The 22789-nt window shown below is 33.5% G+C and overlaps 1 protein-coding gene across 1 annotated transcript; it reads left to right on the top strand.

Annotated features, from left to right (window-relative positions):
• The first annotated feature begins 4184 nt into the window (after positions 1-4184).
• On the top strand, positions 4185-21667 carry LOC133172501 (glyceraldehyde-3-phosphate dehydrogenase-like). The gene is made up of 10 exons (XM_061307394.1): positions 4185-4208; positions 9999-10053; positions 10313-10409; positions 12782-12888; positions 13306-13396; positions 15136-15251; positions 18479-18712; positions 19510-19588; positions 20495-20676; positions 21278-21667. Exons 2-10 carry the CDS (start codon positions 10028-10030, stop codon positions 21351-21353), a joined length of 1008 nt encoding a protein of 335 aa, XP_061163378.1. The 5' UTR covers positions 4185-4208; positions 9999-10027; the 3' UTR covers positions 21354-21667.
• The last annotated feature ends 1122 nt before the right edge of the window (positions 21668-22789 follow it).

The following is a 22789-nucleotide window of genomic DNA, read 5'->3' as shown; positions in this document are numbered from 1 at the left end:
AGATATAACTAAATTCAGTGCATGTGCTCGACAGTGATGGTACTCAGCAAGCGGTTGGACTTCCCGTATACGAGAACAGACCCCAGATTTTGATCCAGACATAACGCTTGCCCCATCATAACCCTGCCCTCTGAGGTATTGTGTATCTAAATTACAGTCTTCAAGCTTTTGCAAAATTGCATTACTTAGGGATGCTGCATCGACTGAATCTAGAGAAGCATATCCAATGAAGTCTTCGTTTACTACATTGTTTTCATCCACATACCTGATGCATATAGCCATTTGTTCAATATTGGCTACATCTGCCATTCATCGGCCATAACAGAAAACCATTTGGCAGTCCTGGTACGTGACAATATTGAGCTTAGTACTTCTTCTCCAGCTAACTCGGTTATTTCATTTTGAATGTCAGGACTAAGATATTTTGCATTGTAAGCTGCATTTTCAAGGTGAGCTTTAAAGGTGCTTGGACACAGATTTGAAGTTAATATTTTCTCAAATTTTTTGTATAATTTCATGACCTATATGTTGCTATAGCAATTCATACTAAAATATAATAAAAATCTTATTTCATCTCGTAGTTATTGAAACTTCAAATTTCTGAACGCGTTTGATTGACACATCCTTGCACTTTCACAAATTTTGATTTTACTTTAAATACTTAAGAAAAGTGGCAATTTTGTTGTGTATTAATGAAAAATATTAAAACTATAATCCAGAAAATTCAGAGTAGAAATGTTCGAAAGCAAAACCCACTTACAGTATTGTCAGTCCGTGCTCAGTGGTGTGTGCAGACTTTAACAATTGAACACACCCGGTGAATCGTAAACATTAACAATAACAGAGCTCGTGCCCTGTTTACAAAAACAGTTTACGTTTCACGGGTGTATTCAATTTGTTAAACTCTGTACACAACACTGAGCACGGGCTGACGATATTAGTGAGGGGGTTTGCTTTCGCACATTTCTACTCTGAATTTTCTGGATTATAGATGTAATGTTTTTCATTAATTCACAACAAAATCGCTTCTTTCCTTAAATGTTAAGGATAAAGATAAAATTTGTGCAAGTGCAAGGATGTGTTAATCAAACGCGTCTAGGAATTCGTAGTTCCAATAATTTCCAGATAAAATAAGTTCTTAATTATATTTTCGTGTGAAATGCTATTTCAATATATAAGTCGTGATATTATACAGAAAATTTGAGAAAATATTAACTTCAAATCTGTGTCTAAGCATCTTTAAGAACGGGTTTTTCTTTAGCCAACCAGTGAACAAAGAATTCAAAATTACCATCCTCCCGTTTTGTGATAGTGTCCCAACGATGACCTATAAACGGAATATTCGTTGACCGAGAGCAATGACTACGTTTATGATGTTAGACAATATTTCTCTGTTTTTAAGAACAGTATCTTCATAACTTTGAGATAGTACTGCTTTTGATGCTTTTTTCTTCCCCCGAATAAACTTTCATAAAGTTCACTGCCTTAACAAGGGCGTTTTGGTGAGCGCTTGATTCCTCATGAATCTGTAGAGTACCTCTTTTAGAACCATAGCATTTTTCCAGTCTCTGAGACCAGACGTTACAAGTTTGTCCGATTGATTTTGCTGACCAAAAGCAATGCATGGGGCACAAAATGCTGCATCTTTCGATAGCGAATATCTTAGCCAAATAAATTTATCTTCCCAAGTTAAATTGTATCGTCTGCCATTGGTTACAGGAAATGAATATTTTTCGTGTGGAGAAGGACTCCATTTGCTTGACAGTATCTTTGATTTTTCAGCATCATCTAAAACTTTCTGTATAAAATTTACTGGATCCATCGACTGTTTTGTTTTTTTTTTCTCTCGTTATATTGCTCGGGCTTTGAAAGTTCTAATGTTGGCGTAATATATTCATCTGTTTGTGAAAAATAGGGAATTACTAGTAATAGAAGAATTTGTGTTTTTTTATGGGAAGCAGGTTTGTAGTGTCTTAGTTAATTCTGAAACTATGTTTGTAAGGATAAAAAAATTATTCACTAGTTTATAGGTTTTGTAAAACAGGCCTACCTGACGCCGATTCTAGACTGTCATTTTTCCTTTTCCTCAGAAAGGATGTCAACTTTGTTTGCCCCTTTTTCTTTTGGTCTCTGTTTTGGTCCATTTTTTCAAAAATTTCCCACAAAAACTACTTTGAGGATTTAGTGGAACTAGAGCCTGATCTCATGAATTTTGATCCCGAACATATTGATATGAAAGCAAAACAATTTAAAGCAAAACAGTTTATAGATTTGTTCGAATGTTTAATAATATGCATTAGTTAAAAAAAGAATTAAATATTTTCTACAATGTATTATTAATTATGGGAATTGAATGGTGCTGAAAAATCTAGTGAGGCAGTTTCCACATTGCCTCAATGGAAGCTACGCCCCTGAAAGGCTTAGTCTCAATAGATCCTCACGTGCGTTATTGTACTGATTATTTTCTGCTAAATATGAAAGCAGCATTTTGTCCCTAATTTTGAGTAATAATTTTGATTTCCTATTTTTTTTAATACTTTTCTCGACAATTATTTTAATTGCCTCCCCCCCTCCCCTCCCACCCCTCCCTTTAGAAAAAAAATGATGCTACATATCTAAATATTATGCAAGTAAGAACTTTATAAAGCATACGTACTTCATTTTTTTCATTCGGTTAATACCTTTATGTTTTGTTAGGCTTAAATAAGCTTAATTAAGGTAGTATGGGATACCTCCACGTTATGACGTATTTCCGTTTGAAGTATTGTTTTGATTTGCATGAGTGCTTATTATCGGGTCAAAATTTGTAGTTACACCGTTGAAAAGAACACTCTGAAGCCTATTTCAATGCAAGTTCTCACAAGTCGGCATTTTAAGTAAAAACAGACAAAAAAAATCGCAAGTATATAAATTTACTTGATATATAATTGTACAACGGACATTTAAAAAAGCAAACCCCTGTAAAAGGTAGTTTCAACATTGCTGCTTTTGAACACTTTTAAGCAAAAGCTGTATTTCAATTGTTTGAGTAACTGTACAGCACCTTGTGTGCGGTGAGGCATGGATAAGTGCGATTACTTCACATTGTGCTGAATTATCACCAATCAATTATCACGTTAACCACAGCTGGACTTTTTTGTTATTTAATTCAAGAAGTAACTGTTTGGTCACAAATCAGCTAGCTGTTGTATATAGTCCCAAAACGTTCAGATGAATGCAATTGCTCTGAACAAGACACGTCCTGGAAAGCGATTGTCCATGCATTGTTTTCAAAACCGCTCAAAGTTGAAAACTACAAAGTGCGATTTTTTTATGGTTGGGAAAAAATGCTCATCATTTCTAAAATAGCACCCAGGTTTTTTCAACCCTTGGAAAATAAAGAAGGATAACTCTTCCGCTCGGATCTTTTAATTCAAAAAATTTTAAATGCATTTTAAATTTTCCATTTATACATATATTTTCAATTTGTTTATTTCACTTTGCTAACATATTAAGATATATTCTTATTGTAGACTTTCATGAAATGCTATCCGTCTGTTTTCAAGAAATAAAGTTTTCCCAGTTTTTTACGCTTATTTTTTGTTGAAAATTAAAAAAATACTAAGACATATTTCTTGTCATTTTTGTTTTTATATACACTTTATATTAGCAAACGCCTGCCTATAATATTAAGCTTATGAAAAAAGAATTATGCAAGAAAAAAAATCATTTTTGTATTTCTCATTAAAATAATAAAAAAATTATTAAAATTACACTTTAATATACTGAAAGGTGGGGGTATTTCAAATCCTTCTAATTTGGGTACATAAATATGTAAGAGAAGTTTCATTTGGTATCCCATACCACCTTAAATAGGCATAATAAATATGGTACATGTAGACTCAGTACTTTCAGTACTTTGATCAATACAGTAAACAGGTAAATCCTCGCCTAATCTGGAGTCCTTAAACGAATGTGTATAGCCAAAATAAAAATTTTAAATTAAACACTAGAAAAACCAGTAGACATATCATAATCTTACAAGAAAATGTAGACGCAAGGTCGATTTTTACCTGCAATACAGTAATATACGAAATCAACCGAGGTTTGCCGAGAGACGCATTAAAGCTATGAAAAAATCCAAAAAATATCGAACGTGCATCATCCGCATGCGTGTGGCTTATTGGCATCGAGGAAGGACAAGGCCTGAAGGGGAAAAAAAGGCGAAGGTGAGAACGTAATATATGTATATTTGTGTAAGTCTTTGGATTATTCAAAAGAAATAAAAGGAAATGTTTTTTTGTTACCTTAAATATTATGGGGAGAAGGACTTTTAAAGTAAGCAAGTCGTTAGACCTAATATTGAGCCGGCCTACGTGAACGGGCAAACGTGTATGCATCATTGCATGTTGGAAACGATAATTTATTGTTGTGTACCACAGGGCTCTGAAAGAAACTAGAAAAAGGAATATATATTTGGAACTCCTGCATGCACACTGTTCTATATATCCTTATCCGGGGTCCCCAATTGGATTTGTATTGTTGTTTTTCGGTTATGGATGTAGAGTTGAACACATGCGCAAAAATAATTTTAAGGTAAACCCAGTCAACAGGTCAAGGCCTAAAGGTCCGGTGCAAAAATGGGTATGTTGTGTACTATAAACCTGTGTTTTCAGAGGCTGTGTGCACAGTATGTGAACAGTACACTGGTGTATGCTCAGTCATTTTCTCCCCAAGTGTGTTGTGAATTGTCTCAGGCCTTTGAAAATGTAGGCATTGTATAAGTCTATTTTATTTTCCAGAATGTAATATTTCCTCTTCTTAATGTTGTCACCTGCATGGAGCAAAGGTCTTAATTCATTGTAATTTAATTCTGGTTGTAACACATCATTTGATTGGATAAAAAAAATTATATTGTATAAACTGCATTGCATACGTCATAATGACTTGCGTCAAATACATATATTGATCCACCTGATTTTACATTTAAATTTTGTGCAATTTGAAGAAAATTTTAAAGGTAATCATCTTATTTTCTTATACTAAATGAATGAAAACTAAATTATAAGGAATGAATTTAATAGCTACTCAATTTATACAGTATAACCTGGGTTGGAACAGTTTACGCTCTTTTATAAACCACTTCACGGTTTAGAAAGCGTAAACTGCCCCAACCCAGTTTATACCTTATAAATTGGGTAGCTATTAAAATCTTTCTTTAATTAAAGCTGTGGATTACACAAGAAGTTGATCCTTATGCCACAGGTGTGAATCCCGGTTTGGGGCTCAGATGCCAGATCCTTTGGGTGATACATATAAATTGCTGTGTGCAGTGTCACTGTAAATCTTTGCATTCAAAAGATCTGCACAAGGCACTTATGGCCATTGGCAGTGGGTTATCTTTTTCATGCCAGCACCTACTGAAATATATATGGGACCTGTTTATATAACAGTCTCATCTGAAGGAATGGTCTCCATGCCCCATGTGGAGTTTAAACCTGCAAAGTAAGAATCAACTCCACTACTAGAGAACAAAATGCTCTTACCATTGCTCTATCATGAAGGTGACAAAGTTTTTGGAGCAGTAGTATTTGCAAGCAGCTAAAAGCTCTATCTGGACCAAAACTTTGCATGTATGATGCATCTTTAATAGGGATGCACACTACCAGACATGCTCTGTGTGCTGCAACTGACTCAAATTTTCTGGATGGTTAAGCAGTTTTCAAAAAAATTACATTCCCAAGTACTGTATAGGGGATATATTTCACGGGTTGTAATTTTCATGTTTTTTTCTCCTTCGACACGATCGCGGTTTGTTGAATTCGCGGAATAGGTATATAATTAAAGTTACCTCCCTTGTCTTTATTCGTGTAATCCGTAGCATAGCTAGAACAACATTAATCAGCATTACCTGTATGTATTCATTTCACAAATGACAGGGTAGATTGATATAAAATGATAAGATTTAGTAATTGATGATTAGTCAAAGCAAGTGCCGCTATTAAAGGTCTTTGACTATAAACGTTGAATGACTTAATTATTTCCTATACATGTAAGCTTTTACGATGAGTGCAGCGATGTACACCCCAAGATCTTTCCGAAGGGATAACACATCGCAGCGAAAAAAAAAAACACTGGATGATAATAAAGACTTTGGTTATCTAGGTTGACGTAATAATATCCTTCCATATCTACAGCAAGTTCGATAGTAATTATTCGAATGATATTTTTTTTCAACCAAAATGTCGATAAAAACTAATACGCATGATAATATGCAGGTAACAAATACACGTGGTAACGATAGTTACGCACGGGTAATTAAAACCCATGACACAAGTGTTTTGACTGATGAAACATGTAGCGTTGGCTATTAAAACAGCTTTTTCACAATAAATTCAGGTTATTAGCTGCTTATTTGAATTAAAGTAAAGCGTGATAATTAAAATAATGGAATGACAAGTACTACTCATAATTATTGAATGACCATGTATTGTATGTATATTATATACCTATCAAAGTCTTTTCTCAGATTTCCAAATAAAACATGGAGGTTATTGAAAACTTATTCACTGTTTCTTGAAATCACGGATTTATTAAGACCGTGAATATAGCGAATATTAACACCGCAAGTTATTTTCCACAGTAATTTTTCCATACAGTAACTACACTTGACACTATATATTTAGAAGGGAGTCATCACCAATTATCAAATCTGAGTAGGATTGTCACCAGAGGGCGCTTGCACCTAACTAAGGGTGACAACCCTACTCAGACCTGATAATTGGTGGTGTCTCCCTTCCATAATTGTTTAATTATCCTTAAGAATCTAAATTATTTATAAAATAGGGTAGAAAATATCAGTCAAACCTTGTCTGTTCTCCTACTCAATGCTCCGATTCCATACTTTAAAAATATGTTAACAGACAACTTTGACATCACCGTTAGAATAGAATGTTTACTGATCCTGCATATGTGATATGGTTATAAATATGAGTTATCTTGCTTAAGACACTTAATTTATTTTCATCTAAAGGGAGATAACACAGTTGTTATCCTACATGCTTGCTTGCACTATTTCATTGTCATCTGAAGGGGGCAACACAGTTGTCACCCTGAGTGCGAGGGGGGCATCGCATATTGTCTCCCCGCATGTGACGTGCTCTAAACCAATCAGATTGTCTGTATAATTCTGAAGGATAATAATAATGTTTGTCTGCTTGTCCGATACCAGTGTAAATTTTTCACAGACAAGTGAATATTGCTGGATAGATGTCCTATTGGACAAGTGATTTTTATGTGGGGAAAAAAAAACCCCCAAAAACTTAGAAACTGTTTTCAACTTTGTATCTGAAGTTCAAAAACAGTGCATAAATAATATTGAACATGTTGAAGTTACCAGTCTATGCGAAAGACATTGGACTGTTGGACCTGACCGATGTGCAGTGCCTCTGGTCCGATGCGTCATTTTTCACACCAGACCAGAATGTCTGATGTCTCAGCGTCCGGTTTTGAGCTTTACTATTTTGATGCGGAGTCATTCAAATGTTTGTTATAAGTAAAAAAAATATTGCACAAATCCAAATACGTAAATGAATTGATTAAAACTGCATGGACCGTCTACAGTAATAAGATTTCCTTGGTTCTGCATTTTCACGTATTTCACTTTTTTACATTAGGTTTTTCGGTCTGACAAAATTTGGTTCGGTCCTGTGTGTTCATTGATTACACAGGACCGAATGTCCTGTGTGGTCCAAAAAAGTTTCGCATAGACTGAGTTACATCCATCCCTATTGTATATTAGTATTTCAATCTGTCCAAACTCGATCAGGGTCGAAGTTCACTACTTGCACATTTCTGTTGATTTTGAACTTGATCATGTTGAATAGATTCATGGATCTGACAAAGTTCGGGTTTTTAGCTCACCTGAGCCGAAGGCTCAAGTGAGCTTTTCTGATCACATTTTGTCTGTAGTCCGTCTGTCCGTCTGTCCGTCTGTCTGTCCGTCTGTCCGTCTGTAAACTTTTCACATTTTCGACTTCTTCTCAAGAACCACTGGGCCAATTTCAACCAAACTTGCCACAAAGTATCCTTGGGTAAAGGGGATTCAAATTTGTTCAAATGAAGGGCCACGCCTTCTTCCAAGGGGAGATAATTAAGAATTCGTGAAAAATTAATGGCATCATTAAAAAATCTTCTTCTCAAGAACCACTGTGCTTGAAAATATGAAACTTATGTGGAAGCATCCTCAGGTAGTGTAGATTCAAGTTTGTTCAAATCATGACCCCCGGGGGTCGGGTGGGGCCACAACAGGCGATCAAAGTTTAACATAGGAATATATAGGAAAAATCTTTAAAAATCTTCTTCTCAAGAACAACAAAGCCATGATTGGTCATATTTATATGGTAGCATCCTCAGATAGTGTAGATTCAAGTTTGTTCAAATCATGACCCCCGGGGGTCGGGTGGGGCCACAACAGGCGATCAAAGTTTTATATAGGAATATATAGGAAAAATCTTTAAAAATCTTCTTCTCAAGAACAGCAAAGCCATGATTGGTCATATTTACTTGGAAGCATCCTCAGATAGTGTAGATTCAAGTTTGTTCAAATCATGACCCCCGGGGGTCGGGTGGGGCCACAATGGGCGATCAAAGTTTTACATAGGAATATATAGGAAAAATCATTAAAAATCTTCTTCTCAAGAACAACAAAGCCATGATTGGTCATATTTACGTGGAAGCATCCTCAGATAGTGTAGATTCAAGTTTGTTCAAATCATGACCCCCGGGGGTCGGGTGGGGCCACAATGGGCGATCAAAGTTTTACATAGGAATATATAGGAAAAATCTTTAAAAATCTTCTTCTCAAGAACAACAAAGCCATGATTGGTCATATTTATATGGAAGCATCCTCAGATAGTGTACATTCAAATTTGTTCAAATCATGACCCCCGGGGGTCGGGTGGGGCCACAATGGGCGATCAAAGTTTTACATAGGAATATATAGGAAAAATCATTAAAAATCTTCTTCTCAAGAACAGCAAAGCCATGATTGGTCATATTTACGTGGAAGCATCCTCAGATAGTGTAGATTCAAGTTTGTTCAAATCATGACCCCCGGGGGTCGGGTGGGGCCACAATGGGCGATCAAAGTTTTACATAGGAATATATAGGAAAAATCTTTAAAAATCTACTTCTCAAGAACAGCAAAGCCATGATTGGTCATATTTACATGGTAGCATCCTCAGATAGTGTAGATTCAAGTTTGTTCAAATCATGACTCCCGGGGGTCAGGTGGGGCCACAATGGGCGATCAAAGTTTTACATAGGAATATATAGGAAAAATCTTTAAAAATCTTCTTCTCAAGAACAACAAAGCCATGATTGGTCATATTTACATGGTAGCATCCTCAGGTAGTGTAGATTCAAATTTGTTCAACTCATGATTCCCGGGGGTCAGGTGGGGCCACAATGGGCGATCAAAGTTTTACATAGGAATATATAGGAAAAATCTTTAAAAATTTTCTTCTCAAGAACAGCAAAGCCATGATTGGTCATATTTAAATGGAAGCATCCTCGGATAATGTAGATTCAAATTTGTTCAATTCATAACCCGCCCTACCCCCCCCCCCCCCCCCCCCCCCCCCACCCAACCACTTTTATATTTAAACTTTTCAACCTTTCAAGACTGAACTGATTTCTGCTTTACCTAGCCATAGTGCTCAGGTGAGCGATGTGGCCCCTGGGCCTCTTGTTAGCATCACAGCTGACGTTGAAAACATTTCTTGTAAATAATAAATTCTCCCTACTAGCAGAACATTCATTTAGATTGAGAATTTGCTTTGCTTTTTGTTTACTTTGTCAAGTGAACTTTATAATCTTTGATTACATATGTGTTTAAATGTGTTTTCATTTAGGGAATATTTCCTGTTAATTTTAAACCCTGATAATACTGTGGTAATAACAAAGACTCTTGGGTTCTTGTAATTTTAAAATTAACTAACTATTCTTGTATTTTTTAGGATTTTGATCAAAGAAATACACAGAAGTCATGACTCTAAAAGTTGGAATTAATGGGTATGATATGCACTTGATAATTTAAGCCTTAAATGGCAAACTTTGATGCATTTCAGTCGCAAAGCAGGCATCAAACTTTGACATGTCCATTTTAGGTCACGGAAGGCACTTTTTCCATCCTTTCTTATCTTTCATTGTCAATCTGTGAAATTATTAGTACTTTCATAATTAATGAAAAAAATTAAAGGATAAAGATTTGTATTCAGAAGTTCATACTACCCTCATATTCAAGTACATTTTAGTGTGCTGTAATTTGTAGATTTGGGCGAATTGGCCGCTTGGTACTGAGAGCAGCTTTGGATAAAGGACTTGATGTAGTAGCAGTCAATGACCCTTTCATTGACCTAGAGTATATGGTATGGCTTCAGATGTTTACTTTGATTGATTGAGTATAAATGACTCATGAGTCATTTATATCAAAAGGACTCTGTTTTGCCTAAATAACTATCGCTTTATTTTTTTTTGTAATGATAGCGATTTTATCACAAAATAAAAAAATATTTTTACTATTAGTTGATTTGTTTGAAAGCTTAAAAATTACTCAAAAAAAAAAATCAAACTAAAAAAAGTCTTATAAATAAGTGTGTCTGCTTACATTGTACAATGTCATGTATATCTCTGCTGCAAAGTTAAATGCATCTTTTTAACTTTTTCAAGGTAATTAAATGCAATCTGAATGTTATGAAGATAAGGAAAATTGTCTTGAGGCCAAATAAAATTAATTAATAGTTTCTCAGGCCAAAAAATTCGAAATTCAATGCGGCAGGCAGTTTTTTTTCTTTTTATGTTTTTTTTTTGTGAAGAAGGTGTTATACCTTTTTTTTAAGTAAGTCGTTCAAAAGAATGATAATATCAACTGATTCTTACTTTTTTGTTCTCTTTCATTAATTATAATATGTATTCAACTTTAAATAATGTTATTCCAAACATTTGTTTAAAAGTTAATTAATAAAATACAGTATTAACAAGAAATATATTGTTCATCTAATAAAAACGTCTATCTATTAGCATTTATGAAAAGGGGAATAACTTTTTTTTCTTTTTCAACTTGGAAAAATAGAAAATTGAGTTATTTCCCTTTTCAAAATGTCAATAAAATTGATTAATGCGGCAGTATTTGACCTGATGGGGCGGTGCCTGAGAAACTGTTTATTAATTTTTTTTGGCCATATTGAAGGAATTGCATGAAAATAAGATCAAGGCAATAATAAAAGATTATGCTTAAGGATACACCAAAGGTTTCCAAACGCTAGAATTTAATTTGCATGTAATTCTTTCATTATCAAAGATAACATAATAAAAGTATATATCATTTGAAAGCTTGTTAAATTTACTATTTAATTATCCTAATTTAAACTTTAATTAATAACTTATTTAAAAATTATTTAAATATTAATGTAAATTTTAGTGCTTAAATATTTTATAAATCAACTTTTTTGTATTTAACCCCTCAAAGTGGTCATTTTGCCTCAAGGTAGATTAAAGATTGAACTTAAAAACTGTATCTCAGATTTTTGATAAATCTTCTAATTCAAAAGTTACAGCCATTTGCCCTTCAATGTTACCAATTTATTAGCCTAATTTAACATTTCCCTCAATAATTCCAAAACTAAGCTAGATATCAAAAATCTGAGATACGGTTTTGTGAACACACATTTGAGAAGAAGCCCATCCAATTTTCAGAGAAATTGGTCAATAAATGAGGGAGCTGAATCCTTTGAAATAATACCACAAACTGTCTGATCTTACTTTACAGTAGAGGGCAAAAACCCATTACACAACAAAATCTGCCAAAGCTAGGAATATATGACACCTTGGAGATTCAGCTTTGGATACCTGTCACTTAGCGCTATTTCCTATGCATATTCACAAGAATGGGAGGTTCTTTTCTGTATTTAGATGCTTTTAATGAAGTAAAATAGGTTCAATTCTGAATCAGAAAGATTTCCTGGCAAAATGGCAAGAGCTAAGCTCCACCTCCTATTTTATGGTCATCAGTGATCTGTTAGATCTCCTTCTCTAAATCTAGAATCCCTGTAGTTTAATTACTGATAATCTCTTTGTGGCTAGTGAAGAATTCCCCAAGTGGTCACAGTGATTTATTGCGTCTTTCATGAGCAGGCAGTCACAGATCAAATCAGAAGCTTCAATAATGGAACATTCACATGTGATAGTGTTTATGTTTCATTATTGTTAAATAATTAGAAAACCATTTCATAATTACCAAGAATTTTACATGCATTATAAAGCAGTGATTAACTTCTTTTTCTTAGCCAAAAATCTCAAAATTGTTGAAAATCTTGAAAAAAGCCTTTGGTGTATCCTTAACCAAAGTTTTGAATTTGATGTATATCAAAATCTCGATTATGCATAGGACAGAAATGAGAAATGTAAATATTCACAGAAATATTTTGATTTGTGTGTAAAGTCACAATGTACTAAATAGGGCCATTACGTGGCTGTAGTTGGAGAAAATGTATGACAACCCATTCTTTGTTTACACTTAGGATATACCTTGTACACCATTTGCCAAAATGCATGACAGTGTCAAAGGCTCCATTTTTGGAGTTCACTCCTATATTGGAGTTCCTCTAAACTGATAAAATATATAAAATGAGTTATGATCTCATCATTTTTCTAAGTGTTGCTAAAATTACATGGTATTCCTGTATTGAATAAGGTCCAGTGATTGAACTTTGAAGCTAAGTTTGATTTCTATATAATACAGGTCTACATGTTCCGTTATGATTCAACTCATGGAGTATTTGAAGGTGAAATCAAAACCGAAGGTGGAAAATTGGTGATCAATGGAAAGGCTATGTCTGTATATGCAGAGTAAGTTTTATAAAATATTTCAATATGTAAATTTAAAGTCATCATTTAGTTTCAATGTCTTTAGGTATTTCCATATAAAATATGATATGTATTGCTCAGAAGTTTATTGAAAATATTAAATTATGTTATAATAGCATTGCTTTTCTTTATTTTATCCGAGATTAATTTTCTGACATCCGAGTTTAATAATTGTTTATACTTGAAGAAGAAATAATCTATATCATTGTGATTAGCTAGTTTCCCATTTCAGAACAGAGAACACAATTCCTAAAAAATGTGGAGGTACATATTATGATACAATATGAATGTATCAGGGTATATCATGATACACTTCAGCTGTATCGTCACACACTACTAGTTGTGGTGATAAAACTTAAAAGCTACTGAATTCAAACTTTCAAATGTTTTTCTGTGTAGGAGAGATCCAGCAAACATTCCGTGGTCCAAAGACCAAGCCGAGTACATTGTAGATTCCACTGGATGCTTCACAACTTTGGACAAAGCAGGAGTATGTAATATTAATGAATGTCTTTCATGCTTTTCTATACCTTTTTGTTTTGATTACTATTTATTACCCAGATCAACAGTCAAGATCACTTTTTCCATCTTATTTAGCCTCCTCACATTGGTCTAGCATTAGCATTTATTGTTTGTAAACTAAATATCAAAATGATATGTGTATTAATCCTAGAGTCTTTAATGAAAGATTTATGAAGAATCCTTTTATTTTTGATTTCTGATTTGTATTTAAGATGTTGCCTGTGTTTCCAAAAATAATAATCTATGACATTATTTCAAAATGCCATTTCTCCTACAAATTTTGGCTCACCTGAGCATAAAGGATCAAGTGATCTTTACTGATCGAAATTTGTCTATTATCTGTGTTGTTGACATCTTCATCTTCAGAACCACTGGGCCAATTTCAAATTTCAGTAGTTACTCAGATCAACAGTCAGGATCACTTTTCTGTCCATCATATTTGCCCTTGATCCATACATTGGTCAATTATTTACCGTTTCAATTTTTTTTTTTTCAAAAGTTGACTGAACTTACCAGAGAGTGTCCTTGAGTTTCAAGGGGAGATAATCAAAAATGTTAAAAATTTAGTGAGGGTCATATAAATACATGTATCTTCTTTCTTAAGAACCATTGGGCCCCAAAAATATAGCTGAATATGAGAAAGCTTTCTGACATAGTGCAGATTCAAGTTTGTTCTAATCATGCCCCCTGGGGGGTAGGGTGGGGCCACAATAGAGGATCATAGTTTTACATGGGATGATATTGGTAAAATCTGTAAAAATCATCTTTTCAAAGTTTTACAGGTAAAAATGTCCTTTATAAATTCAAAGATATAATGCATCCTTACAGTTGATGGATAATAACATCATTACATGTTCTATTTTGTAGGTTTTTTTTTAATTGTTAATTGTCGTAGCAATATTCTATTTGCTATCCTACATGTTTTCTTCTTTTTTTCTAATTGTTGAATTACATGTATCAAACAAGTATAGCTTTTTCAAAAAGCTTACCGTCTTTAGCAACAACCTTAAACAGTATACTGACCTAAACCTATCAGGCCGTATAATTCTTGAAAATTTATTGACTATTAATTTCTTCATTAGTTTTTTTCTGACATAAGCCCTACCAAGTGAAAGGTTAACGGATGCTTGATTGTCTCCGTAAACTTTGACTCTGCTGCCGAGATCATTCGGCAAATCTCAGCTGATCCCGTCACCTTTGTAATATGTAGACGCCGAGTGCTGCCGAGATAAGAAGACAGTGCAAAAGAATACATACAAGCTGTAAAGCTTGCATGCAATAAAGATCAATTCTGTTAACAATGAAAATATAAAAACGTTTTTGGTAATTGCTTTAAAAAAAAAAAAAAAAAAAAAGCATGTTATTTCGAATTAATTATTGCCAATTTCCACTGTTCGTTTTGTCATATTTTTTTACGATTGAAAATCTTGAAAAATTGTAAAGTCGTACGAAAATTAGATCATCAGAAAATTATCTCCCTTGCCTTGAACAGCATTTCAACCAATGAAATAATTGAAAATTTTCTCATCATGCAATTTCTACCAATCACAAAAGAGAGGAAGTACATAGTCTGAAGACTGTAAAATACTTCAACTCTGTATACTGTCTTCCAAGGAAGACGGTAATAAATCCCCTGACCAAACCTAGATACATCCCTTTTATTATTTTCATTTAAAAAATTTTCTCAAACTGTTATGTATATTTCAGGCCCATATGAAAGGAGGTGCCAAGAAAGTAATAATCTCAGCCCCATCAGCTGATGCCCCAATGTTTGTTTGTGGTGTCAATGAAGAAAAATACTCCAAGGATCTAAAAATTGTCAGGTAAATTCAAATATTTACCGGACTGAATCTTTACTCAAACAGTCCCAATAACAATATATTGTATTGATAAAATTATCTTGAAGGGGAAACTTTAACATAGGATTTGTAAGATGCACATACAGCTGTGTCCCCTTTTGCTAATTAGTGAACATCACTATTAGACCATTATGACATGTCCTTGAGTCAGTATAACAATAAAAATCAGAGTGAAAGTTAACAGCATACAAGGGATTAAATATATAATCAATGCATACAAGGTGTTGATTTGAAAACAATTGTATCATAATTGTCAACATCTCTTTATCAGGTGACTTTGACATTGAGATGTGACCTCTATTCAAAAGTCATGACATCTCTAAACGCCATTTTCACAGTATTTGTGCTAATTGTGTTGCAATTGGACCAAAAAATAAAAAGTCAAACAGCGCATTATTGACATGTTTTCTAGAAAGTACAATACCTATGCAAATGAGTCCCAAATTTTTTTTATATAAGCATTCTTACGAAAAAAGTTATGCGAAGTCAAATTTTGGGCGAGACCTTGTGTTGCGGACGCTACATTACACCTGTTATGTCTAAAATAAAATATTAAAGATATTTATTTATTCCAAACTTCTTGCAGGTTTTGATTATGTACCTAACTGCAGTGAAATAAAAGAAAAATCTTATGGTTCTCTTTGAAAACAAAAATTTTATTCACATTAATGACTTGCTAATTTTTTTGCCTAATTTATCTCCCTTCCTTAAGTTTATCTACTTTTACAATCACACATAAGACATATATAATTATCATGTGAAAATTAAATTGAATACTTCTAAATTTCAAATACATTTGTCATAACACCCTGGATATCTTCGTCTGTATCTTGTCTAGCTTTGAAAATGCATAGCATTTTTGTTGCGGACACTACAAGTAACCATAAGAATAATCTTTTGTCATTTTTATAAAAATAATTGTTGATAAATGTTCATTTCTAGGCTGAATTATATACCACCGGATCAACTCTTGAAAATGTATCATATAAAAAGATGCAGAATGTGGTTTATTGAGATGAAAATAACCACATAACAAGGACCATTAATTATTTCTTGATGTATAATTGTTTTGCAGTTTTAAAAAATGTCTGTGATTTTACTTATTTTAAAACAATTAAAGAAGTTATAACAAATAGTTTTATAGATAAATTCAATGAATTAAAGAATTTACTGAGGCATCCATAATTTTTTTTCAGTATTGAAATTGTTGCGGACACTACAATATATTGAATATTGCTATATGACACCATATTTGGTTTTAATGGAGTAAACTGAAAATCTTAATCTCTAACTAGTTCTATATGTACAGTAAATGGTGTTATATTGTAGGGAAATAAAAAAGGCTAGTCAAAAATGGCTATCCGGCCTGGAAAATAAAACCCATATATATACCACTAAGTTTGAAGTGTTATCTTGTACAAAAATCACCATTTGTTATCTTAATCCAGTTAACTAATTGTATTCTCAAAGGAGCCAAATATCAGAGAAGTGTTTTACATTTCAAAAATATTTAATGAAAAAAAAAGTGAAAATAATAAATGAATGTGGTATATAGTTATTACTGTAGTGTCCGCAACACAACTGTATTAATTAGAACTAGACTTATTAATTAACAATTAACATCTTGATATATTCTTTAGTTTCCACTTATTCAGTTTTAAATACCACATGAAAATTAACTTTCAATATATAACATAAGACTGACAATTGAAAGATTTTGAATATTATGTATAAACAAGTCGTTACGGGTGTTATTCAAAGTATGAAGTTATAGTTCCACTAAGTTTTGTAACCTTACATATTTGTATTGAATATTTGGACAATTATAGTGATGATCAATTGAAATCATGTTACATTTCTTTGAAGAAACTGTGAATTTAAAAAGCTGTTGCGGACTCAACAGCGTTGCGGACTCTACAAAACACAATATATTTGCCAGAATTCCAAGCAACACTGAGCTAAAGTCTGATATTTTTTGGTAGATAGATTAGTAGTGTACTGGCCTCTTACATGTAAAATAAAAGAAATATAATTCATAATGCATTCCAGAATAAGCACATGTTGCGGACACTACAGAATTTTGGGAACATTTTTATGCCAGTAAGAAGAAAATGTGTCATTTTCTAAAGTTTCGAAGAATCCACTCAAACTTTTCTTTATTGTTTCATTTATCATTTAACTCTAATTTTAAAATGAACCTAAAGTAAGAGTAATGCATTAACATATATTTTTTTAAACTGCAAGTTCAAACAGTAGAATTTTATTAAATTTCATAACGTATCTGCATTTTCACATATTTAAACATTATTTCACTAATATTTTGTTGATTTACATACAGTAAATTGCATATAAAAGAGGGATAATTTCACAATGATTTGACATCTATAACTAAGAGTTTCTATTGTAAATCTCCTGAAACAAAAACTGGAAAACAAAGCCATTTTTCAGCTGCAACAGCATAACGCAAAATATACCCCATATTTTAGGTAGTAAATCTTTAATATTTTTATTGTCTAGAACATGGGAGTGTTATGTATCATTTAACTTGTTAGGGGTACCATTTTGTCATAATTTGGTCATAATTGTTAAGGGTTTAATCATATATTTTGATGCAGAGTGCATTATAACATAAGTGAGTATGAAAAAACACAAATACTGTGAAAATGGCGTAAAGCAAAATCTACATGTACCAAAGTTTGAATTAGAGTTAAGAGCTCCTGATTTATGGTTCAAGCAAAATTTCATTCTATATCATTGCTAAAAAAAAGCTTGAATCAACATCCTGACATTCATTTTTGTCAAGTTTGAATCCAAACAAAGGTTCTAGACTTGCAATAATGACATAGATTTCATTATTGCATTGTTCAGTACCATCAACCTTGAGCCATAATCATGACATACATTTAGGTTATGGACAGCAAGACTCAAAACTTTCAATCCATTCCAATCAGGGATTCCAGAATATAGAATTTCTACATCAGCAGGCCTAATTGAGTACTTACTGGGATAGGATCCTGTACCCTTTGGAAATTCATTTTATGTCAAGTGAAATAAATTTTACAGGACATGATTTTGTGACAGACAGACACCTAGCTAAAGAAAAATATTGTATATATCCCTGAATGGCTAGAGGCATTGAAAATGGTACATAACCACAAAACAATAATAGATTTTTGTACATTTTACTTCAGTAATGCATCCTGCACTACAAATTGCCTTGCTCCCCTGGCCAAAGTTATCCATGAGAAATTTGGAATTGTTGAGGGTCTGATGACGACAGTACATGCTTACACAGCCACTCAGAAGGTGGTAGACGGACCTAGCAACAAAGACTGGCGTGGTGGTCGTGGTGCTGCCCAAAATATAATTCCTTCCTCCACTGGAGCAGCCAAAGCTGTAGGAAAGGTCATACCAGATCTGAATGGGTCAGTATATGTTTAGACAACTGTATGCAATAAAAGTTTATTTGGCATTTATATACTATATAGGTCAGGCTCCTTATCCATCAGTTCATTCAACTCTCTCCATCTACTCTGACTTCCCTTGTCTAAAGTTTATTGTCTGTCTCCTTGAAACTGTACCATTCTTGCCTGTAGAGTTTCTTTTGGTAAAATGTGTGCAATGACTTTGAACCAAGTTTCCTAACTAGCATTGCTTCAGTTCATTATGTATGGCATATTTGGTCTCTCTTTTTTAGTCACCTGAGTCACTGAGGTGACCTATTGCTATATTATCAAACTAGCAATATGCTGGTAAATTTTTCGGTATTTTCATCATCTCTGAATTGGCTGAACTCATTTCAACCAACTGCAGTGTGTAGTATCTATGGATGAAGGAGAGAAATTAATAGTATCATGGTCTCAGTCCCCCTTGGGCCCAAGGAGATGGGCTTGAAATCTTAAAATTCACGCAGTCTTCAAAAATCTTTTATGATACACCTGGTCATCAAGCAGGGAAACTACACGAGTAGCTTAACCTTTACCAACATTGTGCTTTGTCAGATGACATCTAGATAGTAATTTCAATATACCTTACTTCAATTTTCTATTGTTTTATTTAGTATGTCGGTATTTTGTTCTAAAAACTCATTGGAACAAGTCTTGTTGATGTTGTTTTAAATGATTAAGCAGTATAGAATTTCATTAGATAAAAGCAAGTAAACAATATTTTAAATAGACATTTGATGTAAACTTTTGCTCAAAATGACTGATTATTTTGACAGAAAACTAACTGGAATGGCATTCCGTGTACCAGTTCCTGATGTTTCAGTGGTAGATCTAACCTGCAGGCTCAGTAAAGGGGTAAGAATAACTTGTGACATATTATCTATCAGGCTAGATTTAACCTGCAACCTAAATCAGATGTAAAATATTATCTATCAGGCTAGGTTTAACCTGCAAGCTCAATCAGGGGTAAGAATACTAACTATCAAGCTAGATTTAAACTGCAGGCTTAGAAACGGGGTAAAATAATTGATAATACCGTATTTATATACCATACTGCTATTAGATACAGGTCTGCTGGATTCCTCAGCTGACTGTCAGGTGATATTTTCCATTTGTCACCCTGAAGATCCGACAGGCTAAATTTTTTGCACAATTACAGTCCAAACTCATTATCTTGAACTTGATGGGACCGAGAAAATACTTTGAGATATCCAATGATATGAGATATCCAGAGTAAAATACTTAAGGAATAAATGGTTGGGACTTCCAAATCACTTCGACATATCCATGGTGTTCGAGATATCAGTGTTCAAGATACCGAAGTTCAACTGTATAATGAGAAACAACCCCTTTACCAAAGTTGTAAAATCCTGATTTCAGTTGGAATGTTTTGATCTTAACATATCTATTTTTCTGCAGGGCTCTATGTGAGGGACAATTGAAAGTTCATTCAGGCTATTTATATTTTATGAATAGGTAGAGTAAACTTGTCTAATCTTGATACCACAGGTTCTAAAGAAATCGGCCAGACTAGACAACATTCCAGAAAAGACAACATGTTTAAACACTTGAATTAATTGAAAGGACTTAAAGTTCAACCATATTGAGCAAGATTTTGGAATACAAATCTGGACTAGACAAGTTTTACAGCATATATATCTTATAATCTTTCTCTTTTTAGATACGTGCATTAGGAAGCATTTTTATGAGCTCTGTATATTTTGAGAAAGTTTATTAAAACCAAGTAATTGTTTCTTTAAGGCATCATACAATGACATCAAAGCAGCCATAAAATCAGCTTCAGAAAATGAACTCAAAGGAATTCTGGGATACACTGAGGATGATGTTGTATCTCAGGACTTCCGTGGAGACAAGAGGAGCAGCATATTTGATGCCAAGGCTGGAATTGCTCTGAATGACAACTTTGTAAAGCTTGTATCATGGTAAGAAAAGTTTATAAATGCCCTACCAATTAAATGCTTTTGGCATATAATGATTGTCATTTCCATTTTCCTTACATTTTTCCATTTGTTAGTCCCACTTTGCATTTGGATAATCTTCAAAGAAACCTTCAAAATATTTCAACCCTACTTTATATAAAGATACCTGTTTGGGGAACGATTCAACTTTGTCATAATGTTTTTTACCTTGACCTCAATTTCCCCGATATTGCAGTTAGCAAACCTCTGAGATAGTTTTATTCAACCGGATGCAGAGATAAAATTTATCAATTCTTTATATAATTGTATCATCATGTTTTAAAATATCTTCACAAAACAAGGCTACAAAATTTCAAAATACTTCGTGTCTTGTTATTTAAATTTTCTAAAATGTTGTCTGTGGTTATCATGTATATTGTGGAATCATAGTTGTTTGTGGGAGACTAAGTAATAGTTTTCTTCAGATAGCATCAAATCTACTGAACCGTAAAATTGCCCCCCTCCCCTCCCCCAACATTGATCCTCCACAATTTAAAATGATTCCACAGTAAACATTGTTCATGTAAATTTTTTAGCCATATATTTTTTTTCTATATTTACACAGGTATGACAATGAATTTGGATACAGCTACAGGGTAGTGGATCTTATCAAGCACATGTATGATGTAGACACCAAATAAAATGGACAAAGACTCTTAGTCGTTTTATAGTATCATTGTTTTGGGTTTCTTGTGTATGTTTTATGCTTTATTTTATTTAATAGTAGAGGTTAATAGTAATTAATCCTAATCAAATAATGGTGCATACTCTAAATTGAATCTTCCTGTTAGTGCTTTGAAGTCAAACAAAATGCTGTCAAGCTTTCTTATGCTGAGGCTATGATAAATTTTTTCGATGATAAACTTTTTTATTCAGTTGATATTTTTAGATTATATGAACTCTTTCAATACTTGTTAAATTATTGCATTTCACAAAATAAAATGTTCATCCTGGATTCTAGATTTTGTTTGACAAACTACTGAAAGACATTCTGCAAAGGTGTCTCTGGATCTAAGTACAACTGGGTGTTGTGCATCAGTGGGGAAAAAAGTGGAACAAGTTTGAATTTCTTGGTTCCTGCACCCCTAAGGAGGTCACTGGGACCAAAATCATAACAAGAGGCCTATGGGCCTTAAAAGTCACCTTTATCCATCATTTACATCCCCACAAACAATTATTTTGTCAACATTCATCAACTGTATATAAATTGAATTTTCTGTGTATACATACGAGTTAACCGTGAAATTACGTCCTTACCTATAAAATTTTACTTGTCTACAAACACTGACCCCTATGAATTAAAATGATTCCACAGTAAGTTTCAAATATTAATCTGACTCGGTGGTTCTTGAGATTATTTGTATTTAACCCTACCCTTTTTGCTCTTTCTTTCTCACTTTTCCGAACCTTCTGGAATTTGCCTGCCCGCTTTCCAAAAACGATACTACTGCCTGCAAAAAGTGGGGGAGCAAGCAGCAACTACATGAAAATTTACACATACAATGTAATAACAACAGCAAACGACTATTCTTAGACCCCCCCCCCCGGCTCCCCGCATACCACGGGCCTGAGAAATTCAAGAAACTCTAGAGATTCCAAGACCAATAAGCCTTGTATTTTTATTAAATCTTCAGTCTTGGAAGCATGAATTTTTATTGGTAACCTGATTTACTTACATGACCTATTTCTAATCACGCTATCATCATGCATCTTGCAATATTTTCCAGTAATATTTTTGCCACATTGTTGAATTGATTAGAGAATCAGTTACTACTCTCGTCAGTATGAGTCCACGGATAATGACAGACCTGACTCTCTACTTCGTGAAGAAACTTAATTAAATTATAATATGTACATTAAAAAACAAACTTTATTACTTTATACAGATTTTTTTTTCATTTTGCGGCAGCGATTCTACAATAGATTTTCATACTCTACTTCTTTTCAGTGTTTTAATCCTTTCCTTGATTACTTCACTTGAACAAACCTATGCCGTGTTTATCAAAAGTTTCAAAATGTGTATTAGTAGACGAAATTCAGCATGAAAAACTCACTTCAGCCTTTGGTATGAGTGAGC

The sequence above is a fragment of the Saccostrea echinata genome, unplaced genomic scaffold (assembly GCF_033153115.1).
Source record: "Saccostrea echinata isolate AGI-Se365-2 ecotype Australia unplaced genomic scaffold, CSIRO_AGI_Sech_v1 ptg000054l, whole genome shotgun sequence".
Taxonomy (NCBI): domain Eukaryota; kingdom Metazoa; phylum Mollusca; class Bivalvia; order Ostreida; family Ostreidae; genus Saccostrea; species Saccostrea echinata.
This window is presented reverse-complemented; position numbering and strand designations above follow the sequence as displayed.

Excerpts from the sequence above, each read along its gene's own strand:
- LOC133172501 (XM_061307394.1), top strand. The coding sequence starts at position 10,028 with ATGACTCTAAAAGTTGGAATTAATGG. Across the intron at positions 12,889-13,305 it reads GCTATGTCTGTATATGCAGA|GAGAGATCCAGCAAACATTC; the intron begins GTAAGTTTTATA and ends TTTTCTGTGTAG. Across the intron at positions 13,397-15,135 it reads CAACTTTGGACAAAGCAGGA|GCCCATATGAAAGGAGGTGC; the intron begins GTATGTAATATT and ends TGTATATTTCAG.